Here is a 15,437-nt window from a genome sequence, read left to right as displayed (position 1 = left end):
ATCGTGTGCTCTTTGATAGTATCTTCTCGTAAGTCTGTAGGGTATCCACAATTTCCATGACAAGTTTCTTGCTCTTCATCGCCGGTATAGTGTTCAGGACGTATATACACGTACTTATCTTCTACTTTAATATCAGGATATTTGCTTTGATTTTGTGTTATTTTTGCTTTTAAGTCTTGGTATTCTTTATCCTCAAAGTAGGGTGAGCTTAAGTCGACTTCCGGCTCAATAAGTTCCTAGGCACTAATATTATCATTCGGTATTCTGGATAAGGCATCAGGTACGATATTTTCTTTCCCCTTTCGGTGGACTTATAGAGAATTTGTATGGCTGTAATTTAAAAACCCATCGGGCCAGACGTCCACTTAAATCGGCTTGCTTCATCAACCAGAGTAGGCTCGAGTGGTCTGTGACAACTTCAAACTCCTGCATTTCTAAATAGCATCGGAACTTTTTGATGGCTTCCAATGCTGCCAAGCATTCCCGCTCTGTGACGGAGTAATTACGCTGCGCTGCATTAAGCTTTTTACTCATGAATGCAATGGGCTTTTCTTCACCTTGATCATCCAATTGCACCAGAACTGCGCCAATGCCATAATCACTCGCGTCACAGTGCAGGAAAAACTTCTTCGAAAAGTCCGGATTTGTCAATACAGGAGCAGTTGTCAACAGATGTTTAACTCGTACAAATGCTGTTTGCGCCTCGGGTGTCCATGTAAACTTCTTCTTGGTTGAGAGCACGTCGGTAATGGGACACACCTCTGTGGAAAAGTTCTCAATGAATCTGCGATACCATCCCGCCAATCCAAGGAATCCTCTCACTTGTTTGAGATTTTTAGGAACAGGCCAATTGACTATCGCACTAATCTTTTCGGGATCTGTTGTAACACCTCCGTCTCCTATCACAAAACCGAGATAATTTGTTATTGTTACACAAAACTTACTCTTTCCGACATTTAAAGTTAAGTTTGCTTTTCTAAACTGCGATGCTAATCTTACCAAAACTTCTACATGGGACTCAAAGTCCTCAGATACAATGACAAGATCATCTAAATAACCAAAAACACTATTTTTAAGATCTGGGGGTATAAGTTCATCTATAAGTCGACACATGGTTTGTGGGGCATTGCATAACCCAAACGGCATCACCACAAACTGATATAAAGGTCTCCCCGGGACCGTAAAAGCAGTCAAAGGTTTTGAAGCCTCATCCAAACCAATTTGCCAGTAGGCATCTTTCAGGTCCAGTTTGGATATAATGTTTGCTTTAGGGAGCCTTGCGAAGATACCACTAATATTTGGCAATGGGTATGCATCTTTTTTAGTTACCATGTTCAACTTTCTCGCGTCAAGGCATAAACGAACCTTGTTAGGTTTGACGACTAACCTCATTGGAGAGCTCCAAGGGGAGGAAGATGGTTCTATGACCCCTAGACTTAGCATCCTGTCAATTTCGCCAAACATAAGCTTCTCAAGCTGCTGGTGATACTGGGTAAAATCGTTGTTTCACAGGAGAAGCATTACCTACATCAATTTTGTGTTCTATTAGTTTCGCTTCTACCTAAACCATGTTTATCAAAATTAGGAAACAAAGTGATTATAGAATCTAGTTGCTTTTTCTGTTCAATATTAAGGGGATACTGGTTTGCTTCAATTGGAGTAGAAGTTTTCGCAAAATCGGACAAAACATCAGACATACTATTCACATCGGAGGGACTATTAGATCGGACTATTTAAAGCTATAATATTAGAGGAGCCAATTAATTCTGGACATAGGTTAAACGACTTCCAAAAATCAAGACCCAAAATTAGTCGCTGAGAAATAGACGGTATTATAAACAATTTTATGGTTTTGGTACTATCTTTGAAAGAAATGTCTGCATCTAACCATCCTAAAACCGATTGAAGTTTACCATCTGCTGTTTTTACATAAATAAATAATCTTACTTGAAGGTTCAACAACCTTATTATCATAAGTATCAACCAAATTTTCAACTTTTTTGTCAATTTCGCGTTGAAGTAGTTTAATCTTACCAAATTCATAATTAAGGGTTATTTTATCGTCATATCCAGTAGGTTTGCAAGGGTCATTATCGAGGGAATGTTTGTCTAGCCAGGATTATCATTAGATATTATTTGTTCTCCTTTGGAAAAGGGTTCTGGAAGTTTTTTGTACGGTTTTGTTTCCTTAGCGCACATTTGGTGCAAGTTGGTTTATATACCTGCTTTTCCCCACAACCATAGCAAAATATGGTCTATCTTTAAGGCAATACTGCCAATGGTGGCCAATTTCATCACAGTTCCACCATTTGCCAGTAAATTCTGTGTCTTGTAGAGCATTAACAGATAAGTCTGTATCTAGTTCATCAGAACAAACAAACTTTTCATCAGTATTATCGATTGATAACTCAGCTATACGACGAGGAGGCATTATATTTGGAACTCTTGAAAACATATTGTTACGTTTTACCTTTTAAAACGTTCGTTTATTTCCTTTTGAAATAAACTGGATTCTTCTTATTGCAAATAAAAGCGTCAATTTGTTAAAACTACAACAACTCTTTATTTACACAGTTTTATACACAAATACTTTTATAACACAACTTATATAGTAGACTGTAAGGCTGTCTTTTTATCTTTAACACACGAAAGCACACTTGACTTTATTAACTTTACTCAATGACGATTTATTACAGACTGACTCATTTGGTGATTGCCACCGCTATTTATACATGGGCATCACCTTCTTTATATTTCCAGTTTATTCTGGCTTCATCATCTAGATACTTCTACTGATGTAAGTCAATGTTTAGTGGAGACACACACCTCTTCAACGCTTAGTGATGCCACCCAAATGTTAGTCGCTAAGAAATTTCGGGAACTGGCCGTTAAAAACCGTTTAGTTTAAATGCAAATTCAATTTCGTAACACTGTCCCCCGCTTAAGCCTGTTCGTCCCGAATAGGCACAGATTCACCTTTCCCATAGGCAGCTAGTCGTTCTAGGTGTACAACCTTCATTTTGCTTCTCGGGCTCTTATATTTCTGTATTCGGTAGACTACGTCGTTTAATTTCTTAATCACCACATACGGTCCTTCCCAGTGAGTTTGCAGTTTAGGGGATAAACCTTTTTTACGTTGTGGGCTATACAGTAGTACTAGCTGGCCTTCGGTAAATCCTTCAGAATTTACTGCTCGATCGTATCTGGCCTTCATTTTATCACTGGTCATTTTTATTCGTCTCCGCACGAATTCATGAAGTTCATTAAGGTCATCTTGCTCTTGGGAAAAGTTTTCATCATCCTTACTTTTTGATGACGGCTTTATACCAAATTCTAAATCACCAGGCAGCTTGAGTTCTGTTCCGAAAATAATTTTTGCAGGTGTTCGAGAGGTGGAGTCGTGAACGGCTGTTCGGTAGGCCAGCAGAAATTTTGGTATGTGTTCATCCCAGTCCTTCTGATGTGCACTAACCACTTTTCTCAAATATTCCTCCAGTGTGCGATTGAATCTTTCGACCATGCCATCTGATTGAGGATGCAGTGGAGTTGTTCTTGTTTTTCTTATTCCGTATAAATCGCACATTTCTTTGAACACAGCGGATTCAAAATTTCTGCCCTGGTCCGAATGTAACTCCAATGGTACACCATAACGACATATCCAGTTGTTCACAAACACACCTACGACTGTTTTAGCTTCCTGGTTGGGGATGGCATACACCTCTGGCCATTTGCTGAAATAATCCATAACCACTAGAATATAACGGTTTCCGGCATCACTAACAGGAAAAGGGCCTGCTACATCCATTGCAATCCTCTCAAATGGCGCACCTGAGTTGTACTGCTGAAGTCGTCCACGACTTTTTCTTACTGGACCTTTGGCTGCTATGCATTGTGGACAATTTGAAATCCAATCGGCTACCGATTGTTGACAACCGACCCAATAAAACCGTTGTTTTACCTTTTCTATGGTTTTCGTCACGCCAAGATGTCCACCACTTGGACCGTCATGGAACTCTTTCAATACTTCATTTATTTTAGAGGCAGGTACCACAATTAGATTTGTCACCGTTTTTCCGTCTGCACTTTCCCATATTCGGTATAGGCAGCCATTTAACACTTGTAGACTATTCCATAGAGCCCAATAGGATTTCATTAATGGACTTTCTGCAGATATTTCATTGCGGGCTGGTCTTTTGCCTTCTACTTTAGCCGATATTATCTTTGCCAGTAAGGGGTCATCCCTTTGCGCTTCAGACCAATCTTCAGTGGAATCTATATGGGTTAGCCGAACATCGATGACGCTTTCTTTTACCTCAGCCTTTGTGCAATGCCTGCATTCCACGGTGCATGGTCTTCTCGATAGAGCATCCGCATTACCATGTTTTACACCTTTCCTGTGCTCAATGCTAAAATCATAAGACTGAAGGCGTTCAATCCAACGAGCCAGTTGCCCTTCAGGTTCTTTAAATTGCAGCAACCACCTGAGGGCAGAGTGATCGGTTCTCAGTTGGAAGTGTTGCCCATATAGATACTTATGGTAGTGTTTGACACACTCAACTACTGCTAGGAGTTCGCGACGAGTAACGCAGTAGTTTCTCTCAGGCTTTGAAAGCGTTCGGCTGAAGTATCCGATGACTCTTTCAGTTCCATCGATTACTTGGGAAAGCACACCGCCTATTCCGTATCCACTAGCATCACTATCCAGCACAAACTTTTCTCCAGGTATGGGATATGACAAAATTGGTGCCTTACATAAGAGATCCTTGAGCTTTTGGAATGCTAATTCTTGTGCTTCACCCCAATGGAATGGTTGCGACTTCTTGGTCAATTCATGTAAGCTTGCAGCTACACTGGCGAAATTTGGAACAAATCGTCTGTAGTACGTACAGAGGCCAAGAAAACTTCGCAATTCATGGAGATTTTTCGGCCGTGGCCAGTCTTTTACAACTATTATTTTATCTTCATCTGTTGATATTCCATCTGCTGTTACGCGATGCCCCAAATATTTCACTTCCTTCTGAAACAATGCACATTTCTTTACACTGAGTTTTAGTCCAGCCGCTGATATTCTTTTAAGGACTTCTTCAAGGTTTTTAAGGTGTTCATTAAAAGTATTTCCCATGACAATTATGTCATCGAGATACACCAAACATGTCTTTCCGTGAAGTCCTTTTAATACATGTTCCATTAAGCGCTCGAATGTTGCTGGAGCATTGCAGAGTCCAAAGGGCATTACATTAAACTGCCATAATCCGTCACTAGCACTAAATGCAGTTTTCTCTTTGTCTTTGCCTGCAATCTCTACTTGCCAATATCCACTTTGCAAGTCCAATGTGGAGAACCATTTTGTTCCAGCTAGCGTGTCCAGAGTATCATCAATTCTAGGTAGCGGATAGCTGTCTTTCTTGGTGACATCATTCAGCTTTCTGTAATCTACGCAGAATCTTGTGCTGTCATCTTTCTTCTTAACTAAAACCACGGGCGAGCTCCAAGGACTAGAAGATGGTTCGATTACGCCGTTCCGCTCCATTTCGTTCACTAACTCTTTCACTTCGCTTCGTTTTGCTAAAGGAATACTTCTGGGGGCCTGCTTTATTGGTCTCGCATCGCCAGTATCTATTTGATGTTTTACAATTGCTGTTCTACCTTGATTTTCACTTTTTAAAGCAAAGACAGATGCATGTCTCTTCAGAAGTTGTTTGGCTTTATTTTTATCTGACGGCGCTAGCTTTTCTACCCATTTTCCCACATATTCCGCTAGTAGCTCATGTTCTTTGATGGATTTATTTGCAGGATTTTCCACACAGTTGACTACAGCCTCTGCTGAAGCACATTGACCTAGTTCGGAATTTGGCTTTATGACTTTTTCAAAGCTGGACAAGTTAAGAACTCTTACGGGAACTATTTTGTTTTTACAGGGTTTGACGAGGGCTTTAGCTGTTACAATATCACTTTTTATTTCTGCTGGTTCTACTACCCACAAACTGTTGTCCTCACAATCTCCCTCCATACGGGCCCATATCAAAACCTCTGACTGTGGAGGCAATTTTTCATGTTCAATAGCAACTAGTTTTTTTACTTGAGCCTTGCTTTGATATCCGACATCAAGAGGTATTTCAACATTTCGCCAAATCATAACATTTGGTCCCAAATGTAATTTAATGCCATGCATAATCATGAAGTCTGCACCAATGATTACCTCATCCACGATATCGGCAACAATAAATACATGATCTACGCTTATGTTGGCAATGATTACTTTCGCATTTACTTTACCATAGACAGTGGCAGGCTCTCCAGTGGCGGTGCGTAATCTTACCCCGCATAGTGGTTCAATTGTTTTCTTAACTAAATCTGGTCTAATAATAGACTGCGACGCTCCTGTGTCTATAGTAAAAATGTGCTTTCGACCATTGATGTATCCACCAGCAGTTAGATTACTATTTTTCTGCTGCATTACTGATATGGAGATTGTGGGGCCGTCATATGTGGGAGCTAGCTCTTGCCCCTCAGTGCTAGCTCGTTTTAATTTAAAGGTGATTCTTGTGATGAGTGATGATTTACCTGTTGGTTGTTTCTTGGCGGTGAGACCGATCTGGTACGTTTTCTTTGTGCTTTGCAGTTTCGCTGAATATGTCCGGTTTTTCCACAGTTATAGCATTTGATTTTGGCTTTATTTTGTTTCTCATTTAAAGCCTCTAAAACTGCCTCTTTTATCTCAGTGACTATATTCCTTTCGTTTTCAGCGACAACTTCGACATTTCGTACCTTGAATATTTGTGGCTTTGAAATTATTTTAGCCGTTTCTTGTGCCAGCGCAAATGAGACAGTTTCAGCGAATGATGGCTTTGGTGTGGCACAAACCGCATGTTTTATCTCAGGATCACGTATGCCATTTACAAATGCCTCTATCTTGAAAATATCCAAAAACGGGTGATGTTCTCCTGGATAAGTAAGCTGTATCAATCGCTCGATTTCCAATGCAAAGTCTTGTAGTGTCTCATTGGCCTTCTGCACTCTGCCACGCAATTCCATTCGGTATAATTCCTTTTTATGTTCTCCACCGTACTTGCGTTGTAGTGCTTCCATTATGTCGTCATAATTATTTCTGTTGCTCACTGGTACGCTCTCAAGAACTACTGAAGCACCTCCTTTTAAGGCTAAGATCAATTCTATAGCTTTTTCTTCATTATTCCACATGTTTCTGATGGCAACTGTCTCAAACTGGAACTTGAACACATTAAAAGGTGTGGTGCCATCAAAACTAGGGGCTTTTATTCTACTCGAGGTTTCTGGAATGATTCGTACAGCTCCTTCTTGATATTGCAGATTATTCATCTTTGTTTCTAAGTCTGACACCTTTTTGTCAATGCCATCTACTCTGCTATTAATAACCTCAGACACTTCCAGAATTTTTTTCTTCTGTGGCTCTTGAACTTTCCTGAAATTTTGCTTCCATTTCAGCTAAGTGTTTAAAAGTTTCCTTTACTTCAGCTTTAACCTCAGCTCGAAGTTTCTCGTTGTCAGTAAGAAGTTTCTCGTAGTTAGCCTTAGAAGTTTCTTGAACTTCAACAAATTTCTCCATCATAGCGGCAAACATTGTGTTTAAGTCCATGTTGCTCGTTGTTGAGCGAGTACATATCTCAGTTTCTTCTTTGTACTCGAATTCGTATGTACCTATGTCAATTTCACGCCGCTTGAATTCATCTATTAGCCTCTTTTGCAATTCTGCCTTATTACCGGCTGTCGGTAACTCCATCTTACTCAATTCTCTCTTGAGTTGTTCCACTTTTAGTTCTTCGAACTTCATGACTGCTTTTTATTATGCAATTCCGCTTCTGACACCAATTGTTACGTTTTACCTTTTAAAACGTTCGTTTATTTCCTTTTGAAATAAACTGGATTCTTCTTATTGCAAATAAAAGCGTCAATTTGTTAATAACTACAACAACTCTTTATTTACACAGTTTTATACACAAATACTTTTATAACACAACTTATATAGTAGACTGTAAGGCTGTCTTTTTATCTTTAACACACGAAAGCACACTTGACTTTATTAACTTTACTCAATGACGATTTATTACAGACTGACTCATTTGGTGATTGCCACCGCTATTTATACATGGGCATCACCTTCTTTATATTTCCAGTTTATTCTGGCTCCATCATCTAGATACTTCTACTGATGTAAGTCAATGTTTAGTGGAGACACACACCTCTTCAACACTTAGTGATGCCACCCAAATGTTAGTCGCTTACGAAATTTCGGGAACTGGCCGTTAAAAACCGTTTAGTTTAAATGCAAATTCAATTTCGTAACAATATTCTTACGAACGTGTTCATCTGCTAAGAAATTCTCACGCATTTGTACTAATTTTCTTAAATGTGGAATGGAATGTACAGGGACGTACAAGAGATCTTGTCGAATGTCTGGGCGTAAGTTTCTTGCTAAAATCTCGATTAATTCGAGTTCTGACATTGGTGTAGGGAGCTTGTCCATAATAGTAGAAACCGCCTCATAGAAGGAATCAAACGTTTCCCCGGGTTTCTGTTTTCTATTGCGTATCTCCTCACTAATATCAAAAGACGATTTAAACTCGTGGTATTGGCAGCGGATCGCTTCACAGAAATCGTTCCATTCAATAACTTGAACTCTTTTGTGGTATCGCAAAGGCGGGACAAACTTTGCTCAATCATACAATTGATCTCTTGGTAATCAATACCATTATTCGAATTTGGGGCAGTATTATTCTGTTCATTCACAGGGTCAATTGTTGGATTAGGTGCATTGGTCACAGACGATGGCATTGGCTCTTCGTTTGGTTCCATAATAAAACTGACATCAGAAGGATTTTGACCTATATTTCTACTCACACTCCTGGTATTATAGTGCTTTGCCATAGCACCGCGTGGCTTTGGAAAAGTTGGTTTCGCTAAACTACCTCTTGGGTGAATCACAAGTTTCTTTAATTCCGACAATTGAAAATGTCTTTTACAAATGGGACACTCGGATGACGTGGCTAAATGAGTTTCTATGCACGACCTGTGAAAGGCATGACTGCATTCATTTATAATTAAACAGGACTGTTCCTCAGGACTCATAGATTGCTTACAAATTTGACAGACTGATGGTTCGATAGAAACCGAAGCCGAAGGCAAAGTTGGTGGTAAAGAGATTGGAGAAGTAGTAGGTTCTGTTGCCATTATGATAAATTTTCAAATAATTTAAAGATAAATCTCAAAAACAAAAAAAATTAAAAGTAGGTATACAAATGTAACTCAATTCAGTAATTGACACAAGCAAATTATAGAAAATACAATTTTTAGTAGAATTAGGTAATTAAAACAAAATTTTCTAAAAAAATTTGCAAAATTTAAAAAAAAAAAACGAAGTAAAGGGGAAAAAATCTTACAATGGCTAAATAAATAGATTAGGAAAATTGAATTGCTTTTATTTAAGCTAAATTTAGTCAGTTTTCTTTTGAAATATGAAAATTTGAATAAATTAAGATCAAAATTTAATGCTATTTGCAAAATTATTAACTAATTTCTAATATTTATTTTATATAAGAAATCGAAAAAATATAACAAAATATAATTTGCGTTTAGAGAATCTAGTTTTTCTCAACAAAATAGCTAAATGATTAAAATGATATGTTAAATGCGAAATAAAGGGAAGAAAAAAACTTAAATTTTCTAACTAAATAAGGAAAACTTTAACTGTTTGAAATTACGTTTAGATAAGGTTATTTAACAATAATTTTGTTTCGAAATAATAAAACTATGAAAATTTCTACAAAATACACTCAAAGTTTATGCACTATACAAAACTATCAATTTGTATATCAATATTCAGTTCATGGAAAATGTATGGAAATTTTATTTAAAAAATCGCAGAAAGTTATTAGTAATGAAAATTTTTCATTTAGAAAATTCTGTTTTCAAAAAAAAAAAAAAAAAAAAAAAAAAAATAAAAAATTATTGAAATCAAAATAATATAAATTTTTAGATTCGGTTTCCAAATCAATAAGAATGTTAAACTTTTAATCAATAACAAACATTAATTGGTCTTCTAAAAAGTTCATGTAAGAAATGATAAGAAAATTAAAAAAAAAAATCATTTAGACAATTAGAAAAAAAAAAAAACAATCAACTATAAAACGAGCAAAACTGGTCTATTGCGTTCTATAACATGGCTAACATAATTATAAACAAGTTAGAGTGCTATATTCGGCTGAGCCGAATCTTAAATACCCTCCACCAGCAACTTTTGTATTAATACATTTCTAATTAATAAAATATTTGTAGAAATAAGTTTTCTCATGTCTTAAATAGAAAAATCCCAAGATTTAAACAGCTTAAATCTACTACAATTCCAAGATTTATAGAACATTAGAAACGCCACTTTCATTTAAATTTTTATAGCGCCCTAAGATATGCTTTAGCGATATCTCGTATTTGCTTGCATTTATGCATGTGTGTGAAAGATTTAAGGAATTTCAAAATACATATATATATATATATATAATTTTGTTCTACACAAATTGATAATGCAAATAGTTAAATACGGTTAAAGCGCTTTTAGGGGCAGGACCTAGTATGAGAGATATGACCAAATATAGACCGATCGTGAAAAATTTTTGAAATAGCATTAAGTGCTTTTTGCATTACAAAATAGTATTTATGAACAAAAATAGTATTTATTTATATCATTATTTGGTAATGAGTTATGTGCGTTTAAGTGATTTTCGGGAGGGGACCTTATATGGGAGCTATGACCAGTTATGGACCGATCGGAAAAAAAATTATCTGTAATATTTCTGTGCATATGAATAATATTTGTACCATATGGGTATCTTAATTAAGTAATGAGTTATGCGCGTTTAACTGATTTTCGGGAGGGGACCTTGTATGGGAGCTATGACCAATTATGGACCGATCGAAAAAAAATTTTCACAGTAATATTGCTGTGCATATGAGTAATACTTGTGCCAAATTTTATATTGATATCTTAATTAAGTAATGAGTTATGCGCGTTTGAGTGATTTTCGGGAGGGACCTTGTATGGGAGCTATGACCAAGTATGGACCGATCGGAAAAAATTTTCAGCAATATTTCTATGCATATGGGCAATACTTATACCAAATTTTATATGGATATCTTAATTTAGTAATGAGTTATGCGCGTTTAAGTGATTTTCGGGAGGGGACCTTGTATGGGAACTATGACCAATTATGGACCGATCGGAAAAAAATTTTACAGTAACATTTCTATGCATATGGGCAATACTTGTACCAAATTTCATATGGATATCTTAATTTAGTAATGAGTTATGCGCGTTTAAGTGATTTTCGGGAGGGGACCTTGTATGGGAGCTATGTCCAATTATGGACCGATCGGAAAAAACTTTCACAGTATTATTTCTGTGCATATGAGTAATACTTGTGCCAAACCTTATATGGATATCTTAATTTAGTAATGTGTTATGCGCGTTTAACTTATTTTCGAGAGGGGACCTTGTATGGGAGCTATGACCAATTATGGACCGATCGGAAAAAAAATTCACAGTAATATTTCTATGCATATGGGCAATACTTATACCAAATTTTATATGTATATCTTAATTTAGTACTGAGTTATGCGCGTTTAAGTGATTTTCGGGAGGGGACCTTGTATGGGAGCTATGACCAATTATGGACCGATCGAAAAACAATTTCACAATAATATTTCTGTGCATATGAGTAATATTTGTACCAAATTTTATGTGGATATCTTAATTTAGTTATGAGTTAAGCGCGTTTAAGTGATTTTCGGGAGGGGACCTTGTATGGGAGCTATGACCAATTATAGACCGATCGGAAAAAAATTTCACAGTAATATTTCTATGCATATGGGCAATACTTGTACCAAATTTTATATGGATATCTTAATTTAGTACTGAGTTATGCGCGTTTAAGTGATTTTCGGGAGGGGACCTTGTATGGGAGCTATGACCAATTATGGACCGATCGGAAAAAACTTTCACAGTAATATTTCTATGCATATGGGCAATACTTGTACCAAATTTTATATGGATATCTTAATTTAGTACTGAGTTATGCGCGTTTAAGTGATTTTCGGGAGGGGACCTTGTATGGGAGCTATGACCAATTATGGACCGATCGGAAAAAACTTTCACAGTAATATTTCTATGCATATGGGCAATACTTATGCTAAATTTTATATGGATATCTTAATTGAGTAATGAGTTATGCGCGTTTAAGTGATTTTCGGGAGGGGCCTTGTATGGGAGCTATGTCGAATTATGGACCGATCCATAAAATTTTTCCTCTGAAAGAATTCTATTGACATAAGATTTTAATTTGTAAAATTTTGTGAAGATATCGACATTGTGGCGGAAGTTATTAACAAAAAACCCATTTTCCGGGAATATGTACTTTTGTATGGGAGGTATATGAAATTGTGGACCGATTCTGGCAATTTTCAGCATGGATCAAGACCTTGTACAGAAACGAATGTATGGTGAATTCCATGGAATTATCTTGCATAGTTTTCGAGAAAATTACATCAGAATGTGTAAAAAATGCTTATTTTTTTCCGAGGTTGTTTTAAATTTTGATTCATAACTTTTTCCGGTGTGAACCGATTTTGCCCATTTGCAATACCAAACAACTTAGGAAAATGAAGAACATTTTGGGTGAATTTGGTTAAGCTCTATTGCTTCGTTTTATCGTGAGCGTGTTTTACACAGACAGACGGACAGACGGACATAGCTAAATCGACTCAGAATTTGATAAGGACCCAGAATATATATACTTTGTTGGGTCTCAGATGAATATTTCTTGGTGTTACACACGGTATGACAAAGTTATATATACCCTCTATCACCACTGATGGTGGTGGAGGGTATAAAAAATTTCCCATTAGCAAAGTTTTGTTTTCGAAAATCGTCATTTTCATACTAGGTCATAAATTGCAGACAGCGAAAATATGATTTCCACTGTATGAAGATGAGCTAAAATTGGTTTAAATATTCATAAATATCATAGACTGTTATAGAACTAAATAAAATTAAAATTTCCTTCATGACACTCTATAAGATAAAGAAAAGACAATAGTTAACTTATCGGTTAGTCTACTCGAACTTAAAAACCTCAAGTAACTAAAATTTCCAGAAAAGATTCAAAAGTTATTCAATATCAAGTTATTCAATATCAATGAAAAAATATTTTAAAATTATTACAAAATTGAAATCTAATATTCTATAAAAAACAATTTAGAGCCAGAAAGAAAGAGCCATTCCTTCGGGCCCCATGTTGGGCGCCATTTTTTTTGTAATGTACCGGAAGGAAATTATTCAATAAAGGTAAACTACATTGAAAATAATCTCATTAACAATCGTAGGACACTGTGTGAGAAAAATAAAGAATTTATTTATAAAAATCAAATCAATAATCAAATCACTTCAATGACCCATTGATTGTAACAACTGCCAGAGAAATAAGGACTTTGGGAGCCATTGATATGCTAGCAAGCAGCCGGGTGGGGGGTTCGTGTCCTATTTCCTAGCATTGCATTTTCAGACATTGCTCTTATTATAGACTCCCGGTTAAAACTAAAACAAAAGTAATAAATTTTATAAATGGACTAAGTTAATGAACTAGACAGCAAAACAAAAGATTCAAACAACAAGCCCCAAGTCTAGTTATCATTGACAATTAAGAATAAACTATAGTTGACTATTTTTCTATCCTGTCTAATTTTACGTCATCCAGATGGTTTTGGATACGTATGCCTCCTAACCCTCGCCAGACCTTGTTCCAATGACATATTCTAATATTTGGAACCCCTAATTTAAACTTATGTTTCCTTTACCTTACATGAAACAAATTAGAAGACCAAAAACATTAGATATACTCAATCATAATATCAATATTTATTATGTTTAAATGCACAATATTTATAATTGTAATTTTATAAAGGTTAAAATTTGTTTAACAAAATTCAATATTTAAATTTTAACATTTGGAGACTTCAAGTTTTAAAATATGTATTTTAACAATAAAAAAAAATAATATTTAAGACAAATTTCTAACAATTCTAAAATAATTAACAAATAATATTTATATTATACTTCTTCTTCATTAGCATTTAGAGTCATTATTTTAACACGGTGATGTCATTGGAGGCAAGTACTTCTACGCTCGCTTACAAATAGGGAGTTAAAGAAGTACTTACCACGCTCGTTTACAAATAGGGATACAATAGGGACAAATAGGGAAGTCATTACAAATAGGGACTTATAGAAGTCATTACAAATAGGGACTTCAAGAAGTCATTATAAATAGGGACTTCAAGAAGTCATTATAAATAGGGACTTCAAGAAGTCATTATAAATAGGGACTTCAAGAAGTCACTATAAATAAGGACTTCAAGAAGTCATTATAAATAGGGACTTCAGGAAGTCATTACAAATAAGGACTTCAGAAAGTCATTACAAATAAGGACTTCAGGAAGTCATTAAAAATAAGGAGTCTAAGAAGGCAATACATACATAGATGTCACCAAAATTAATACTTACACAATTGCTTGATTACTGAATTGACAATTTTTTCATAAAAACATTAACTAATTTTATTTCATTTGTAATGTAGACAGAAAAAAATATGTTGAAAAACTTAACGAAAAATAAATACAATTTTACATATATAACACCCCGTAACAATTTTGAAAAAAAGCTTTCACACATAGAAAAGTTGATAGCATGTGAAACTAGAGTCCATTCTGCATACTCTGATTTTTATAATCAGCTCTTATGTCCTTATAAAAGGACTTCAAAGTTTAAAGGACTTACAATTTCAAACGAATATTTTAAATATTTATATGTGTTGCATGATGCTAATATTGGTATAAAATGAAAGCTGGGAATCCATACATTCCATCTACAGTATTTATTTTACTCACTTAGACAAAAAATCTAAAAAGAAATAAAATTTTAAAAACGTTTATTATATAAACGGACAACACTAAACCCAAAATATTTTGGGTAACATCATATTACATAACAGCGAATATTTTGAGAAGGGTAACTCAAGCTCCATTTTTTGTGGGTCGGTCTAATGTGCATCAATAAAAATCGTATGATCTTCAAACTTTAAGGTCCTTTTACAGGGACATAAGAGCTGATTATGAAAAACTGAGTACACACAGTTAGTACTAATGGTCCACAGATTCCTGTACACATAGATTTTTTCATGTGTGAAAATTACTGTTACATGGGATAATAAAAACTAATTATTCATTCATTTTTATATTAAATATATGCTTATATATAAACATAAGCGTATTAAATTAAATACATTCTTAAAAAATATCCTTGGTTTGGTTCAGTCTAAATTTTTTAATTGAACGAACACAAATGAAATTATTAAAAA

At 35.5% G+C, this 15,437-nt stretch overlaps 1 protein-coding gene across 1 annotated transcript; it reads right to left on the bottom strand.

Annotated features, from left to right (window-relative positions):
• Positions 1-8,293: 8,293 nt before the first annotated feature.
• LOC119614052 (RING-H2 finger protein ATL58-like) lies at positions 8,294-9,207 on the bottom strand. The gene is made up of 2 exons (XM_037970155.1): positions 8,651-9,207; positions 8,294-8,381 (listed from the first exon to the last, which is right to left on the bottom strand). The coding sequence occupies exons 1-2, from the start codon at positions 9,205-9,207 to the stop codon at positions 8,294-8,296; spliced, it is 645 nt and encodes a 214-aa protein (XP_037826083.1).
• Between the last annotated feature and the right edge of the window lie 6,230 nt (positions 9,208-15,437).

The sequence above is a fragment of the Lucilia sericata genome, unplaced genomic scaffold (assembly GCF_015586225.1).
Source record: "Lucilia sericata isolate MDLA Ls3-8-SP2 unplaced genomic scaffold, ASM1558622v1 Contig002535F_arrow, whole genome shotgun sequence".
NCBI classification, from domain to species: domain Eukaryota; kingdom Metazoa; phylum Arthropoda; class Insecta; order Diptera; family Calliphoridae; genus Lucilia; species Lucilia sericata.
This window is presented reverse-complemented; position numbering and strand designations above follow the sequence as displayed.

What these genes read in the sequence shown, in the direction of transcription:
- LOC119614052 (XM_037970155.1), bottom strand. Translation starts at nt 9,207, where the DNA reads ATGGCAACAGAACCTACTACTTCTCCAATCTCTTTACCACCAACTTTG. An exon ending in GATACCACAAAAGAGTTCAA is followed by an intron (nt 8,382 to 8,650) that starts GTTATTGAATGG and finishes TCCACATTTAAG; the next exon opens with AAAATTAGTACAAATGCGTG.